Source organism: Thamnophis sirtalis, unplaced genomic scaffold, assembly GCF_051295495.1.
Source record: "Thamnophis sirtalis isolate CommonGarterSnake01/CBP01778 unplaced genomic scaffold, rThaSir2_p1.2 scaffold_1, whole genome shotgun sequence".
In the NCBI taxonomy this organism is placed as follows: Eukaryota; Metazoa; Chordata; class Lepidosauria; order Squamata; family Natricidae; genus Thamnophis; species Thamnophis sirtalis.
In genome coordinates, this window is record NW_028261381.1 from 69,723,625 (window position 1) to 69,741,736 (window position 18,112).

The 18,112-nt window shown below is 37.8% G+C and overlaps 2 protein-coding genes across 3 annotated transcripts in view; one reads left to right on the forward strand and one right to left on the reverse strand.

Moving 5' to 3' along the window:
• Positions 1–619: 619 nt before the first annotated feature.
• BET1L (Bet1 golgi vesicular membrane trafficking protein like) lies at positions 620–4,600 on the reverse strand. Its single transcript, XM_087715530.1, has 4 exons — positions 4,483–4,600; positions 3,682–3,773; positions 3,422–3,478; positions 620–1,578 (listed from the first exon to the last, which is right to left on the reverse strand). The coding sequence occupies exons 1-4, from the start codon at positions 4,499–4,501 to the stop codon at positions 1,411–1,413; spliced, it is 336 nt and encodes a 111-aa protein (XP_087571656.1). The 5' UTR covers positions 4,502–4,600; the 3' UTR covers positions 620–1,410.
• An 85-nt stretch (positions 4,601–4,685) lies between these two features.
• Positions 4,686–18,112, forward strand: part of RIC8A (RIC8 guanine nucleotide exchange factor A) — a 34,545-nt gene continuing 21,118 nt past the window's right edge. The window contains exons 1-3 of one of the 2 annotated variants that reach the window (XM_014064817.2): positions 4,686–4,872; positions 13,293–13,360; positions 13,572–13,753. In XM_014064817.2, coding sequence (XP_013920292.1) covers positions 13,670–13,753 — 84 coding nt within the window. In that variant the 5' untranslated portion in view covers positions 4,686–4,872; positions 13,293–13,360; positions 13,572–13,669. The remainder of the gene's footprint in view (positions 4,873–13,292; positions 13,361–13,571; positions 13,754–18,112) is intronic. The other variant, XM_014064818.2, reaches the window with a different exon arrangement.

An 18,112-nucleotide genomic window follows, 5' to 3' on the forward strand; every position in this document is an offset into this window, starting at 1 on the left:
CAAATACACAATTGCCTTCTTATAGGTAGTCCTCAACTTATAACCTTTCATTTAGTGGCCATTCAAAATTACAATGGCACTGAAAAAGTGACTTATGGCTGTTTTTCACATATACAATTCTTGCAATATCCCCATGGTCACGTGATCAAATTTTGAATGCTTGGAACACACATGTATCTATGATAATTGCATTGTTCCGGGGTCATGTGACAAGTTTTTGTGATCTTCTAACAGGCAAAATCAATAGTGAAGTCAGATACACTTTATAACCATGTTATTAACTTAATAACTGCAGTGATTCACTTAACAACTGTGGCAAGAAAGGCTATAAAATGGGGCAAAACTCACTTAACAATTTTCTTGCTTAGCAATGGAAATTTTGTGCTCATCTGTGGTCATAAGTTGAGCAGTGCCTGTAATTGTACATACTATCTTGGCTTAAATGCTGCTAATGCTTTAATAATAAACATCAGAAAGAAAATAATATTGATTCTAGCGAGATGAGAATCAGTAAACAATCAATAGTTGTCAAAACACCTCTAGAACTACAGTGAAATCCTATGCATGTTATTCAAAAATAAATCTTATTGAAGTCAATAAAATACAATCTAGGAAAATATGCATAAAATTGAATTTTTAATCTAGAACCAATACATCAAATTAAAAAAAGAACCTTAAGGTTGATTTGGACAAAGTTTAAAAAATGAGGATACATTAACTTACTACATGGTTAGTACAACTCAAAACTGGCAAATCAGTTAAGGGTTTAATTAGAATGGACAGGGGGAAAAAGCAGAAATAACAGTCACATATTCAATGTGTTTTCTATTTTGTGTGTGCTTTAAGTCCAACTCTGTTCTTCTACACACCTCTGAGAGTTAACAATCGATCATTGTTTATAGCTGCTGGTTTATCCAAAAAGTGATAAAGCAATTTTGCTTTAAGACATTCCAATGTGACAAACTACTTCTAAAAAATGCACATATTCCAACATCTGTCTTTTAAGCAACCATCTCCCCCTTTAAACTGGGCATTAGAATATTTTAACTAAACATTGTTAGGATTTTTCTACTGAACCATAAACTGCAGAAAGCAAATCATCAACATGCTTCCTCTTTCACCAAGAAAAGACAGCAAGCTAATACAAGGCTGAGGGAAAGAGACTTCATTTTAGTGAATTGTGTTGCATTTGAACTTTCAAGTAGAGAGACACAACATCATATCCGCTTTAAAGAAAAAGATGAGTTCTGAATGGAGAGATCATCCTGTAGTTCATAAAGGAGCTTCTGGGTTACTGTGAAAATTTAAATACTTTCCAAGATACACATCTGACGGTCATCCGCAGTTCCATTTTCCATTACCACTTTTTTCCTTCAACTAACATCCAGTACAAAACTTTAACAATTTCCCTCAAGTTCGTGCTCTCGTTATCAAATAATACAAGATGAAGAAGACAAGAACCAGTCCACCAGAGACATAACAGAGAAGCTTGCGGTTGTCCCTTCCTGACCGAGTCATGGTGGAGAAACGCTTCACGCTTCCTGTGAGAAGACCTGTCACACTCATAAAATCAGAATCCTAAAACAAAAACAAAAAAGATAACTGTAATGCATTATAGAATAGATATCCCATTGCTCAAAATAGTTAAGAAAATCTAGAATCAATCTGAGAGATTTTTCCATTCCCATTTAAATAAAAAATTAATTAAACTGTTAAATATCTGAAAGAGAAATTCTATCAACTATCTTGTTCTTTTTTTCCCTTGCTCTTCTGGTTTTGTCTTTCAGAACTGTGTTTTTATTTCCTTCATTGTATTGTGAGCAACCTAGTCATTCTTCAGTTGGACAGCTCCTAGATCAAATCAATTAATAGCAGTAGCAGTTAGACTTATATACCGCTTCATAGGGCTTTCAGCCCTCTCTAAGCGGTTTACAGAGTCAGCATATTGCCCCCAACAACGATCCGGGTCTTCATTTACCCACCTGAGCGGGTGAGATTTGAACAGCCGAACTGCAGTCAGCTGAAGTAGCCTGCAGTGCTGCATTTAACCACTGCGCCACCTCAGCTCTAAATTGTAGACATACGTAAACATACTTCTTACATTGGCAACATTCATAATGTAATACTACAGTGATGCTGCAGTATTTTTCACTATGAATTCTCTAACATTATTTATCTTCACAATTTATCCAATAGGAGAAAAATTACATGTTTGAGGTCCATCATTTATTTTTATTAATAATAGAGACTATTAAACTCAAATCTTACAAAACAGTGTGAGGAACAGAACATATCATATGCAAAAATATTACAAAAGATAATATAAAGTGAAAGCTGACATGTGCATGAAATAGACCCCGGTGTGCACTTGTATCACCTCTCCTGCGGGAGCTGCATTGGTTGCTGATTTGCTTCCTGATGCAATTCAAGGTGCTGGATGTCACCTTTAAAACCCTTCATGGCTTGGGACCAGGTTATCTGAGGGACCGTCTCTTCCTGGTCACATCCACCCAACCCATCAGAGCGGGGAGGCCTTTAATGTTGCGGGTCCTATACCCAAGGGAGATACACCTGGTGGGACCCAGAAGAAGGGCCTTCTCCATGGTGGCTCTCTCTTTGGAACATCATTCCCCATTAGAATGGCCCCCACTCTAATTGTCTTCCAGAAGGCATTGAAGACCTGGTTCTGCCAGCGGGCTTGGGAAACCCAGAGTGCGATAGAGCCCATTAAATGGCTCTTGTGATCTGTTGTTGAGGGGTGGGGGTGATTTTGTTATATTGTACTATAATAATTTCTTTTTGATAGTTTTTGTTTTAAATGTGGTTTTATATTCTGTAAGTCGCCTGGAGTCACCATGGGCGAATAGGAGGCAATATAAAATCAATCAATAAATAAAATAACAAGCTGCAGCTGCCATGACTGGTTGTGATTTACCAGCATAAGAAACCCATCATTACAGACGACTTGTTGTTTTTATAATATGCAATAGCCTACATATGATTTGTAGTTGCATACATGGAAATATTTATATATAGGAAATCCTTTTGAAATTGATTCCACCAAATTAATTATACAAAGCAGTTCTTGATACCAGGACACCAAAGGGTCATATTTGACTTCTTTTAGAAAAGTAGCACACACAAACATACATCTCTGAGAACTCTATGGCAGGATAAAATACATTGGATTGTTGTTGTTTTTGCTTTGGAATAAAAATAAAATGATGAAAGTTGCCAGGAAGGAAGAAAGTTTAGTAGCAATAACTTCTTTAAATGTGATTGGTACAATCTTCTCACAAAATTGTTTTTTTTACATAACTCAAATGTATTGAATTACATAACTCATCCTTCACAGAATGAGGGCACAAGTATAAGGAAGGTTTCACTAATAATTCCACATGAACTGCGAATAGTTCTTTACCATATTATCCAGGTACCTGTTTTCATCCTCAGCATCTTTGTCAATGTCCAGTGCAAGCTAGATTTAAAAAAAGAAAAAAATATTGTTTTTAACATTCTCATCTTTGATATATTTTAGTAATAATACTGATTTTGGAAAAGATTGATCAAACTTACAATTTTCTTTTCCTCAATAGCAATATAGGGGGGGAAAATCCAGCATAGAAAACCGATTAAAATAAGCTAGCAGTGAAAAACTAACAGATAGAGTGAGCTACCAACCGATTTTAGACGGGTGACTTTAGTGGCCAGATTTTCTGTCCTGCGCTTATTTTCCACATCTAACATATCATCCACCGCATTTGTGTTTGGACCTGCAAAAGAAAAAAAGTCATAACTTAAGAACAGCTTAAGAACAGCATGTAGGAGTTCGTAGAAAAGGACAAAGAGTGGGTTACCTACAGATCTCTAGAGAATTTCACACAAACAGGGAACATTTCCTACAAATTCCAGATTCAAAATGTTATTGAGCTGGCAGAGTTCCAAAATAAATACTTTTGCAAAAAGATAAAAATTAAAAATGGCTATGCCAACAAAGCCTACCCAGTTCCACATATCGGTGTATCCTAGCACCATTTCATATGGTCTCCTGTTTGGGCAGGGATTTGGGACTAGAAGACCTCCAAGATCCCTTCCAACTCTGTTATTCTGTATTTTCCTATTGCCTTTCTTCGGCCCCAACCAAGATCTTTAAGTGAAAGCAGGAAAGCTGGCGTGGTGGCCACGGAGAGAAGAGAACAGAGAAGGCAGCTGTTCTTCCCGGAGGACATTCCCTCCTGCTAGCTGCCTGCCAGCTGTTCCACAGCCGATGATGCCCTTCTCCATCCCCAAAAGGCTGGAGTAATGCGAAAGGAATGGAGAGACCTCTAAGAAGAGGATGACTCGAGAACACACCTTCCTTATTTTGCACCCCTCTTCTCTTCCAAAACTAATTAACCTGTCAAGGCAATGAAGAAAAGGAGAGCCGCGGCAGCCACTCGCTCTTTCCTCCTCTCCTCCTCCTCCTTTTTTTTTTGCACTCACCTCGGCCCCAGTCCGCCATGGCCGCTTCCTGCCTCCGTGTCCCTCCGTGTCCTGCTCCGCCCTCAGAGCAGCAGAGGTTTGTTTTGGTGGGCGGGAAGGAGGAGGGCTCTGGGCCCGGCTGCAGCCGCGGATAGGTCTTTCGGGGAAGGCGGCCTCTTTGGCCTAGGGAGCCTGACGCTGGCGGGGGCGTGTGAACGAAGGGAGGGCTAACCAGTAATAGGAAGCGGGCGCAGGCGTCCAGGCAAGCGGGGCTGAGAGGGACGCAGCAAGCCCGGCGTGTGGAACGCCCGTCTGTCTCGGGAGCCGAAGGGGAAGCTCCCCGCTGGAGCGCTTTTGGAGTTTCCGCCCCAGGCAGAGAAATGTTGCGGGCGACCGTCTTTATTACGCAACGTAGGTAACTTCTGCTCTCGGGGTGGTGGTGGTGGTTAAGTATAGTCTCCCCCCTTTTCTTTGCTCCTCCTCCCTTCCCGGTCTCGGTGCCATCAGGGAAGGAGAATAAGCAGCAACCCAGGGCTTCTCGTGCATTGTTAACGGCGGACTAAATATGAAATGATGGTCTTTCCACGACGCATTCACCCAGTAGCCGACTCAACCTGGCGTTACTTGGTTTACGGTTCAGTGTTGGTTTAACAGTGCCTTAGTTGGGTAAACCAGGCTTCAGCTTCCCAGGGTTTTGGCAAATGTGCAGGGTCATAAAAAAGGGGTACTGTTCATGATTTGATGGCCAGAAGAACACATTGTTCTGATGGCATCAGCTTTTTTATTGCGGAAAATATCCTTGATTAAAAATTTGCATTGGAGTTTAGTGTGTGGAGGTGTGGAGGGAAGGAAAAAAAGGAAGTCGGGTCACAGTTTCAATGGGGACATCATTTTATGGGATGTAAATTGGCAAAGGTCCCATTTTCCATCAGTGGGGAAAGTTGAAGTATACTTCCCATGCTCAGGGAAAGCTGGAAATTCTCTCCAGTTTCTTTCCTTGAACAGCGCAAGCTAATAGTGTCCCATATTGCTCGTTTCATATAGTCACATCTGTTCTGCATTGTACAGATAAAAGCAAGAAATATTTCTTTTAGGAAAGTAGGTGTCTGCAGGTATATAGCGTTGAATGCCAAACCCGTCAACTACTGCCTTTGTGTGGAAATGTGAAGACATAATTACCGGTATATTGCTTCAATTACTTCCATCTAGGAAATTTTTGAGCATAAACTGAGTGACCTAATAGAGCTCCATAGGTCAGCACCTAAAATGATCTTCCCTTCTCATTTCCTCTGCCTTTACATGTTCTTTTTGTGCTTTTATTATTGGTGAAGATAGCCATGGTCATCCTGGAGAAACTATCTGTTGGTTGCTTAGAGATGATGTTGACTTTGATGGCACATAGCTAATTGATCAAAAAACAGTCACAACCTAGTTTACTAAACCTGCACTTTTTTTAAAAAAAAGATGAGTAGTTTCACATGTTACGTTAAGGTGTGGGCACAGTGGCCCAGCAGTTAAAGACCCTGAGCTTGTTAACTGGAAAGTTGGCTGCCTGGATTCAAGACCCAAGTGCCGGCGACAGGGAGAGCTCCTGTTATTTCCCCAGCTCCTGCTCACCTAGAAGTTTGAAAGTATGTATATGTGAATAAATAAAGAGGTACCATTTAAATGAGAAGTAACAGCATTCTGTGTGCCTTGGTCACATGATCACAGAAAAGGTCTTCGGACAATGTTGGCTCCCTGGCTAAGAAACGGAGATGAGCACCGTGCCCTGGAGTCAGAAGTGACTGGACAGGGAAAACCTTTACCTATGTTAAGGTATTGTGATAGAAATCAAATGCAATTTGCTTCTCTCACTTGCAAAGCAAATCTCCTTTGGAACAAGTTGGTCTACAAAAGTCCTAACATCTGTTCCCAATATCTTGTTCTAGTATGCTGCTTGAGATTTAGATGGTTGAATGATGTTCTTTTACAAAACCACTTACGAAAGTGCTGCAATAAACATATTTTTAATCTTAGCAAGCAAGAATGCCCAGGTGCCACATGTAAATATGGTAGTACAGCAGTAGCAGGTGTGTTGCTCAGCAGAAGGGGAAAACAACTGTCGTCAATGAGCCAATTTTATTACAGCGATTTGTATATTATATGAAAAGCAGCATCAGTGATTTAAAAAACAAAAAAGATCAAACACTTATTCAAATGTGAATATATTCAAGAGGCCCATATTCCAAATGTTAGATAGGATTAAGCCTGTTTTGAAAGGGATGTTCAAAAGTTTTAAGGGGTGAAATGGATTCAAGTATTTATAAGGTATAGAATATTTATCCAATGAAATACAATAGAAGGGGAAATAATATAAGGTGAGCGGTATCGATTGATAATTGCTATTAGAAAGAACAGGAAGCTCCTGTTCATTTTGTATTGTGTAAATGTGGTGTACGTCTAGGTTTTGTGTTTGTGTATTTTACATGTTTGTTAATAAAAAATAAAAAAATATAATAAAAAAAGGTATAGAATATTTATATTACCTTTTAAAAATCCATCTTCTTCTCCTTTCCCAAAATGCAAAACTGAATGCAAAGGTCACACAAGGAATGCTAATAAGATGTAGTTGTAGCTCCTCTGTCATAGATGTAAGTCAATAATTTCAAATAAAATCCTGAAGTAATTTTTAACACTTATAATCTGTTACTCTGAACCTGTCTTAAGTTATTTTCAAACTTTTAACAGAATCACAGAAATGAGCTTTTTGTCTTAGACTTGCGTCTAAGGTAGAAGGAAAATGATTCTGTTAGGATCAAAATAAAAGGAGAAATGATAGGAGACAGTTTCCTGAAAAGGATAAAAATTTATAGAGACAAGGCTTGCCAAACTCAGATGAATTGTTATGGAGATGCAACATTGCAATAACACATTAAAATAAATTAGTATTCAAAAAGATCTCACATTCCCAGAGATGTAGCTAGATTTTTGGGCACTTCTTCACCAATAACTAGATATAGGTTATAAGGAAGCTGATGTGAAATGCGTGTTCTTGTTTGTGATGCCCCATTCCTATATGTAAATGAATTCCTTATGTAGTTGGGTAAATGCATTTGAACCTAGTGTAACATGAAGCCAATATGTAATGTGGATGAAGGGTAGTAGAAGTGAAATAATGATAAAATTGATTCTCTCTCCTCTGCATACTTATCAAAAAGAGATCAGTTTGTTGTGGCCTACCAGCGGCTAGCGGTGCTGGCAGCAGAGGTTGGGGAGGAATATGGGCCAGTCCTAGGGGCTGAGGGAAGCTCAGATGAAGGCTCTGCATTGAGAGGCAGAGAGGAAGCTAGACAGCAGCTAGAGGCAGAGAGGAAGCTAGAGGCAGAGGAACAGCTGGAGCCTGTTCCCAGTGTGCGCATGCGCAGAGCTGACAGATGACAAGAACAACGAAGAAAGCAGGGTCGACTTCGGAGTAAAGCCACACCTTGGAGATGATTGACCCCCTCCCATAGGAAACAAAAGAGGAGCGAACAGGGAGGGGGCTTTTGCAGGAAACAATTTGTTTCTTCCGTCATTTCAAGAGTGGAAAGTTCTGTTTGTGATTATAAGAGACTGTGCCAAGTGTTGCCTTGCCCCGTGTTTGGAAACTAGTTATCTGGCAGCTCGCCAAGTGAGATAAGGTTTGTGTTGATAAATATTCCTCTGAAAGACTGTTTGCCAAGCCTTGCTGACTGTGAATGAAAGGAATTCACAGTCGTGTAAATAAAATAGATTTTGCCAGGACCAAGACTCTGCTTCATGCTTGTTAAGGAAGCCTAGGTCAGAACACAGTTTAAAAAAGCCTTGTGCTACATTGGGCTACATTGGCAATTAATTTTCCCAAGGGGCCATATGAAAAACGGATTGTTGGGCAGAGCCGCACCAATAGTGCTGTGAAGGTGTGTAGGCACCCACACAAACATCCACAAATAAATTGAAAAAAGAAAAGTCATTTTTAAAGCAAAAACTATGCAGTGGTATTGCATACATTGTGTATCCTCATTTGTACTTTATTTCTAGTTTCAGACTGACTTCATGTGGGCAGGACAGGGACAGCCAAAGGGCCAGATGTGGCCCAGAGGCCATAACATACCTACATTTACAGAGTCATAAGGTAGTAGTGATTCTTGACTCGTTGTGCTAAGATTTTATATCAATGTCTTTACAAGAAGCACAGGTAGTCCTCGACTTACAACAGTTCATTTAGTGACTATTCAAAGTCACAACAGGACTGAAAACAGTAACTTACGACCGTTTTTCATGTTTACAACCAATGCAGCATCCCCATGGTCACGTGATCAAAATTAAGACACTTGTAAACTGGCTCACATTTATGACCATTGCAGTGTCTCACGATCAGGTGATCACCTTTTGCGACCTTTTGACAAAGTCAAGGGGGGAAGCCAGATTCACTTAACAACTGTGTTAACAATTTAACAACTGCAGTGATTCACTTAACAATTGTGGCAAGAATGGTCATAAAAATGGGGCAAAATTCATTTAACAAATGTCTCACTTAGCAACAAAAATTTTGAGCTCAATTGTGTTCATAAGTCGAGGACTATCTGCATGTTCTGTCACAGGTGATTTTGACACAATGCTCACGTACCCTCTGAAGAATTATAATCTGTTGTCTCTAAAGCTAAAAATTCAAATCTTTGTCTTTATTCTTTTGGGTGCCTTCTCATGTACTTAATGTTGTCCCAGAATCAAATTCCAGTTGGATACAGCTGACAGTCTGTTCATTGCCATGATTTAGATTTTATTTCTGTGTAGTTTTGTATGAAACTTTCCCATCAGCCTTGGGTAGCTATACAGTAGCTGCAGCTGTAGGAAAGCTTGTTAAAGGGGTGGAGCTCCCTAGAGGTCAATTCTTTCTTTGCTATAATTTCTGGATCAGTAACCCTGCATTACAATTCCCCACTTCTCCCTCTGTTTTTCTGCTAGTGAGATTATCCAGGAAAAAGAAAACAACACCAGTGTCTTCTCACTTGAAAATTGCATTAGGAGGATTGAGGGAGGGTAGAGTTGGGTTGCTTCATTCAAAAAAAACGGAAAAAAATGTTGCTAAATGACTGCACACAAAAATAGCAGTGGTATAAGGAAGGTAATTTTTGCTTTTTGCTTCTAATGACCTTTATTCTTAAATTTACAGTTTTTAATCCAGGACATTGGTGCTGGGTAGAATGCTAATTAGAATGATAAGGTGTTTGTCCCCTATTCTTACTAATTAAAAATACTGATAGTGTATAAAAAGCCTATTCGCGCAATACATTTTAAATCAATTATCTATTATGCTAAGAAGAGTGCATGAATGGATGGTGGAGGAGTGTGTGAATGTTTTCAAAAGAATCTAGTTGTTGAATTTTGAAGGAGTCTCACTAGGTAGGTAGCAGTAATACTGCTCAACGGGTCTAAAACAGACCTGATTCTAACCTTACAGTTTTCCAATTTGTCAATTCATCTTTGTGTAAAGATCTTGTCTGTTTTTCAGTGTTCCACTATATTCAGTTTGCAAATCGAAATTTTAAAAAAGCCTGAAAACTTTTTTCAAAATGTTTATTTTTTTCAAAAGAAAATCCGAAGAGATAAGAGTTACAGGTGACTGCTACAAATTTAGTGGCAAGATATGCCGTGCGCTTTTTGTCAGAGTGTTTCAGTCTTGGTTACAAGTACTGTAAGATAAAGGACCTTGGTTCACAACCTATAACAACTCTTATCCTGAAATTCGTAATGAATTCTATGACTTTCACAATATGAGTTGAGCACAGGGGGTACTCTTTGTACTAGAAATAGACATATTTGTAATCTATTCATTGATGTGCATAAAGAAACCTGTAGAGAGAAATAGAATGGCTTTATTTTTGATGAATAATAAGACTAAATAAATAAAGTACAATTTATATGTTGGTATATAATGACTTATTCAAACAAATATAGCAATAACAATAGCAACAAAAAACCTGGCAAAAAATAAGGAGTTGGGTAGCATGTTTTTGGACTAGTAGATTTATAAAAAGGAATCATCTCACTTCATGAGATGAAGCTTGTGTCTTTAATAAAATTCCTTAACTAGAAAAAGTACAGGTAGTCCTTGACTTTCAACAGTTCATTTAGTGACCAAAGATACAGCATCACTGTAAAATGTGACCAATGCCTGTTTTTCAAAGTTACAACCTTTGCAGCATCCCCATGATCATGTGATCAAAATTCAGATGAATGGCAACTGGTTCATACTTATGACGATTGCTGTGACCCAAGGTCATGTGATCCCCTTTTGTGACCTTCTGATGAGCAAATCAATGGTGAAACCAGATTCACTTAACAACTGGATTACTAACTTATCAACTGAAGTGATTCACTTAACAACTATGACAAGAAAAGTGATAAAATGGGACAAAACTCATGTAACAAATATTTCAGTTAACAACAGAAATTTTGGGCTCAATTGTAGTTGTAAGTTGAGGACTACCTGTACTACTGTTCTCCTGATCCTTAGAGTCAGACAGTTGTACAACAAACTCCCCCTCTCTCTCCCCCCATCCTTGGTGGGCTTCTGTTTCCCCATTTCCAGTAAAGGGAATTAATTGCATCAGGGGAGTTTTTGGTCCTTTGGTAGACGGTGAAGAAAAGATTGAGAACAATCGCTCCCCAGAATTCCCTATTTTTATGCTTTAATCTGGTTTAATAATTGTGGTGGAGACTTTTCAAACCATAATCATAATTCCTAAAGGCTACTAAATTGATTTCAGAGGATTTAGAAGGCAAATGGGTTCTTAATTTCTGATAAGTAGGTCAGAAATGATTTGGATGAATCAAGAAAACAATAACAGAGCTGTGAAACACAAACATTTAAGATGATATACAGGAACAGCTTTCCTCATCTTGGCTGATTGTAATGCCTGGGACCATACTGGAAATTTTTATCAGTTATACCTGTTAACAAATCTAAACTGTAGATCTGAAAAATTGTATTGAAATGGTGTGATCATAATTTTCTGTAGCATTTTAAAAAATATGCAAAATTAGATACGAGTCCTTTTCTCATATGATTTCAGGGCTACAACAGCCAAATCCAGTTACAAATTATTGGCTGTATTTAGAAATTACTTGTGCTCAGTGATGAAGTATTCTATATACATTCTCTGCACAGAAGAAAGTTGACTACAATAATCTAATTTGTTTTTTAAAAATTTCAAGCTCTCTGCTGCATGTTTATAGTATGAGTAGTCAAATGGTGTTTTTCTTTTTTAAACAACTGTGGAAGGATATGAAGCATTTGTAATCTACAGATTGTTCCAAGGTTTGGAAAACCTTTTGCCAGAACTGCTGATCCTGGCAGTAGCTCAGCGATGCACACATTTTGGCATATTCTTCTTCTTTGTTTAAAGGTTATTCCATGCTATTCTTGAAATTTGCAAATAAAAAACAACAAGCAGTTTACTTATTTTAAAGCCACTTCATCATTTCTGTGGCAACAAAGTTGCGTGGTGTTTTCCTTAACAGATATGTAAACTGTGAAGGACAAACACTTTAGAAAGTGAGAAGTGACTGAAATAGTAGCATTCATGATATTCTGGGAACTGTTATTTGCAGTTCTGGTTTGTACCCAACAAATTATCTAATAGTTTCTGCCTCCCTACACAGAGAACTAGGGAGCACTTGCTAAAGGTCCCCCTGCTAGGGGGTATAGCATGAGGGGGGGGGCGACCACCAGATCCTAATTGGGATTGTCCAAGGTGCTGTTGTTATTTAATCTTCAATTTGATCTGGATAAAGGTAAAAATTTAACAATTCAGGTCCTAACCAAGGACCTAAGAGCTGTTAAGGTAACATCTAAGCACACAGGCAATTCCAAGTAGAGTGGGGTTCCCCCCCCCCCAAGTCAGAAGGTTCAGGTCTAATGTTCTAGATTTCCATGTAACTAGGCAGCGCTTTGGGTATTGCTCCAGGGACTCCTAAATACTATTGGTACAACCATTGATTTCTTCCTCCACAATTGCTCAACTTCAATTTGTAAATCATGATATTTCGTTTTTTTTCTAGCCTTTTCTCTTCAATTCATGCATCACTTGATATTGCAAGATCAATGAACCAGACATTTTTTCTTTTCCACAGTAGTGATGTCAGGCGTGTTGTGGGCCAGATGTCTGTCTGTCTGTTGTTGTTTTTGTTGTTATTCATAGTACTATTAGTTAAAGCAGTGTTCATTAAATTATTTTCATATAATAAATATTTGAGGGTTGATGAACAATCTGAAACTTTATGAAAGGATCCATAAACTGAAGAATTGGGGGGGGGGGCTGATTTAAATCATAAGGTTAAGCATTATGATTGCGACAAGTTCTTCTAACATCTGCCTTGACAACCTGCCAATCCCTTCCCCTGTCACAGTTGTTACCATCACATACTGTGAAATGCACTGTGATTAGCATGACTACTGGAGGGTTACAAACACATATCTGCATTCTTAAACAGCTACTGTCTTTGTGGTGACACAGACTGAACGTTGGACCTAGAAATGCAGAGAACTTGGCAATCAAAGAGTTAAGGCCGTAGGGTGGAAAGGTTACCCCCACCTCATGTTTTCTAAGTAGGATTAGAGATTTGAATCTGAGGGATGAGTCAGTTTGAGAGATACTCTGATTGGTGAGCACAGCTTTAGTACGTTTTCAGACCTCCAGTGTTTTTTTTTTAACCAGAAAATGTATTACCATCTGAATCCAGCAAGGAGATATGGGTGGTTTTGCTGGGAGTGCATCCTTTTATTATCATAGGGGAATTTCTTTTCTTTTGTTTTATATTTATAGAGAGAAATGAGGACAATGGGTGGAGGAGGTGATTTGAGGAGCTACATCATGCAGCTATCTGTTTTAAGGTAATCCTCGACTGGCGGAAGGGGAGGCTAGCTAGGTAATGCTTTGCTCAAAGGACATTTATTAAATGCTGAAAAGCCCAAAGAGGAAGAGGATTAGTGTGTGAGCAAGATAGCAAGCTACTGGCTGGTTTTACTGGGAGCTTCCATCTGCTTTGTACTTTGGCATCCTGGAGTGGCTAGGCTCGCTAATGTTCCTCCCTCTTCTCATCAGCTATTTAACAAGGACTCTTTGCATCAGTAAATATCCAGCCACGCCACAAAGCCTTCTACTACATTTCACTGCAGTCGGCCCCGTTCCTCTGGGTAGACATGACACTCCAAGCTGTGCTAGAGACTGTAGAAAATGGGAAGCAAGATACTGTCCTCAAGGTGCTACAGATCTACAACCAGGAGGTGAGTTTTCATTGGGAATTGAGGCACCCTGACGGAGTGCTGAAGATTTCATATTGCAGGTTTTAATGATGTTCTTGTGATGCTCCTTTCAGTTTCATCTGTCTGTATTATTGGGCAATATATTCTTGTTACTAATCTTTTAAGCTAGCCATTTGGGGTTACTTTCTCCCTTTCTTTCTCAAAATTGAACTGCAGCTGGGATGCAACAGTGAAAGTGTGCTCTTGTGAGAGTATTAATCATGCCAGAGAAATAGATGAAAAAGGAAAAAAAAAATTAAGTGACAGAAAGGTGTATGAAATCCACAAATACGCAGTCCTAGGAAATAGTGCATGTAAATTATTCTGTTGATTATTACTGGTTTAGATAAAATCTATCGTAACCTTGAAACTTTTCATATAACAACTGATAAAACAAAATAAGTGGTTGTGATGAGGCTAAGTGTCCATACTTAGTCACCCTTGGACTTATTTCAAAATGTTGCGCAACCTGAACTATGTCTTTCAGTATTAAACGTTTCTAGGAACTTGAAATCAAACTAATGAATATGCAATTGTAAATTGATTTGTATTTGATTTTACTATGGATACTTTTTGCTCTGTACCTCTTTGTGACTTTCTCTGCAACAGATTTTCAGAATAGCTGTACGTAATACATATAACCCCAAATATTGTTTTCATAGAGGAGAATTAGAAGGAATATGAATATCAATTGATAGGTTGTATTCTCTTCATACACATCTATGAAGCTGCTATACAGGTGGTCCTCAACTTACATCTAACTCAATAAAAGGCCCACCCCATCAATAAATGTGGTTTATGATCCGGATTCAAAGATCCAACAACCAGGTCCTCTTAGCAATCCATGACTGAACTTGGCGCACTCAGCAACAAAGCTGCATTTATAATTGTTTGTAACTTCCCACACTCATGTGTCCGTACTTTACGATGTTTTCCCAAACGTTTTACACTTTTGATTTTTGGCAAAATGGTGCCCATAGCAAACCATTATGCTTTGCTTAACAATTGCAGCTTAACAACCGTGACATTCACTCAATAACCACACTTTATAACCTTCACTTAAGATGATTCGGTTAACAACTGCTGCAAAAAAGTAATAAGATTAGGTTGGTCATATGACTTTCATGACATACAACTATAATGGGCAGGCTCTATTATGGTTGTATGTCAAGAACTCCCTATATACTACCTATTTGGCCATTGTCCATCAATTGGGAGGAGGTCTCTGAAACTTCAAGCAATTTTTTAAAGACATTGTTGACCATAGAACCTTCCTAACTGGAAATGCTGTGAGAGAATGAGCTCTGCTTCTCTGATTTGTCCAAAATGCTCAACCAGGAAGTTTTATCTTGGTGAAAACTTTAACTGCAGTAATGATACTCTGGGGGATAAAATATCAGATTATCTCTTCTTTTCAGATACTGATTGTTTTTTACAGTTTTGTTTAGAGAAAATGTGATTGTAGTTTCATTGCTGCGCTACAGAAAAGTTGAGACTTTTGTGAATATGTTTCTCCATCAGTCTCAGTGTGTGGTGGGTAGATGCCATTCTCAGAAAACACATGAATGATTCATAGGTACCTCTCAATATGGAAAAAGGCTAATGCTGAGGCTTTCTAAGAATTTGTGCCAGATAACTCCAGAAGGTACTGCATAATGGATAAAGCAAAACATATGGCAATTCCTTTCCTAGTTAATAATAACAGAGAAATATATCTTGTTCCAAAAAGACCTGATATAATTCTAAAAGTAGCAGTTGTAGCCCATGTTCCTCTTTCAAACTGTCACCACCCAAAAGTAGCTGAGAATGGATTGCTTGATGTGCTTATAGCTTCTAACTAAACTATGGTAGTCTGTTGAGAACAATGTCAGACATACTTTTTCAAGATACTGCAAGCTGGAGATTTTCATTTGTGGAGGAATAGAAATAGAACTGCCTTTAATTGCCACATTTTAAAAAATTATGAGGTAAAATATACTAAGTGAAAATTCTTGGATTATATTAGAGCTGAAATCTCTGATTTTCAGTAACTAAGAAAGGCACACAGATATAGTCTCCTTATAAATAAACTGCTTTCAACATATGCTTTCTATTGCCAAATGCAGTGAAGTTTATTAACGGATTTCCAAAATGAAATAATAGTTTCTTTCTCCGATTCTTGAATGGTTTAGAAGAACACCCACAGTAATGAAAGAGGAGAATTTTAGTCTATAGGTTACAAAGAATAATAAAAGAAAAAAAAATAGAAGGAGAACACTTAAATCCATTCATTTTAAAAGGTTTGCAGAAATTCCATCCATGAAGATAGCATTTAAAAAGTAAGATAACCCATTGTCCAAAACCATTCCAAATTTAATTCCGCCGCTTATTTCTTCTGTTCTCCAATTTAAATTAATTTTAAGTTTTTTATAGGCAGTCTCTTTTAAAACGGTAAAATTCCTCACCAGCTGGAAACACTTTCTCTTTCCATATCCTTCCGTTTTGGAGCCGCCCCAACTTCATCAGCCTAATGGCTAGATTTTTTGTCGCCGACTTGAAGAACTTCTCTTGGATCCATCAGGGACTTTGCGATGTCCCTGAGATCAGCAAGGCGTATTCTTCCTGTTCACCATCTCTGCGGGACGGTATAGGTCTGTTTGGACCACCCAGTGGCAAAAGTATCGACTGCGATCTCAGAGCATTCAGATCTCACGTTGTCTCATCATGACATTGGCTCCTCCTCTCCAACAATAACACTGCTACTCGAAGGCTGGAGGTTTGTGTATTGAAAACGAAACACTCTTACTTTTCTCACTGATTATCCTGGCTTGGCACTCCAAGGTCTCACTGCTTGTTTATAGAGAGTGATAAGAAGAAAAGCATACAGATGTCCCTTTGAAGTATATCTTTTACCAGAGAAAAGTGAAAAGAAAACATTATTGTGAACCTATGCTTAAACTTGTTAACCTTCCAAGCTAGAGCAGCAGTGTTTGTTAGCTGGAGATAATGGCACAATTTCAACAGGAGAAAGAAACTTTAAGTCTGCAAAAGATATTCTCAGAAATACAGAAATTATCAAACAATATGAGAGAATAAAGAAGAAGTTGGAAGACTTAGAGCATCTAACAGCAAAATATGATGAAGAAGTTGGAGATGTTTATCAAGTGGAAAAAGTGCTGGGTAAAATCCTAAAAATTGGAAGAGGAAAATGACTATAAAGAAATTAAATTTGCTGATATTTATGATGATTGATTTTTCTCTGAAAATGGAAAGAGTGGAATATTGAAAGAGGAATTAAATGGAGGGCAACTCTATCCCAGATGGCAAGATACAAAAGAAGAAAAAGCAAAAGAATTTATGGATTTAAAGAGAGAAATTTTATTAGCAACATCATTGATAACACTACCGATAATCAAAGATAAGCTGATTAAGGAAACAGAAGAAGGGCATCGAAATTATATGAGAGATTTTACAAGCAAGGAGTTGCTAAGAGGAGTACATACAAAGTTGATTAAGGAGATGATTAGAGGACTGACACCATAAATGGCAGAAGATATGAGACTGTTTTGCTACTGGAAAGATACAGGTTGATAGATGGAAGAGTATAATTTAAAACTAGTTAAACTTAGTGAAATTTTGTGACAATAGATATAGTTAAATAAATAATTGATAATGATAATAATGTATATAATGTGTAGTGTTATGATAAGTAATAATTGGATATGAATATTGAATGGTACCCATGAAAGAAATTATTTTGGATTATATATAAAGGTTAATAAAAAAGAACTAAGATACAGTTAAGTCTTGATTATTAGGGGGAAAATGTTATGATACAGGATATAGTTAAATAAAGGAGGGATAAGGATAACAACGTATATATAGGTATGGGTACAACATAAGGAAACGATGTAAATTGTAAACAGTGATTTGGAAAGGAGGATTAGAAAATTTTGTTATTAAATATTATGGATGTTTAGCTAGAATAGGACATAAGGATTCAGTGTTAGTGGAGGATTTTAGAAATAGTAATTGAAAGGCCAGTATGTGGTTATGTATTAAACTTTGGTATATTTTATGATGAAGGATATTTAAACAATTATAGTCAAATGAAAACGGAGGTATGATGATGGTAACATGTTTAAATACTTGAGTTAAAATTCTTGAATTAATACGAAGTATGTTTATTGACTGCAGAAGAGATGCACGAAAGCCTTTTTGTAACCAACTGATACACTTTCTACAGTATTTAAAGAAGGAAGATTTTATGTGTTGTGTTTCTTTTGAAAAAAAAATTAAAAAAATATTTAAAAAACCAAAATGAAATAATAGTATGAATACAATTTAAATAAATAAAGCACT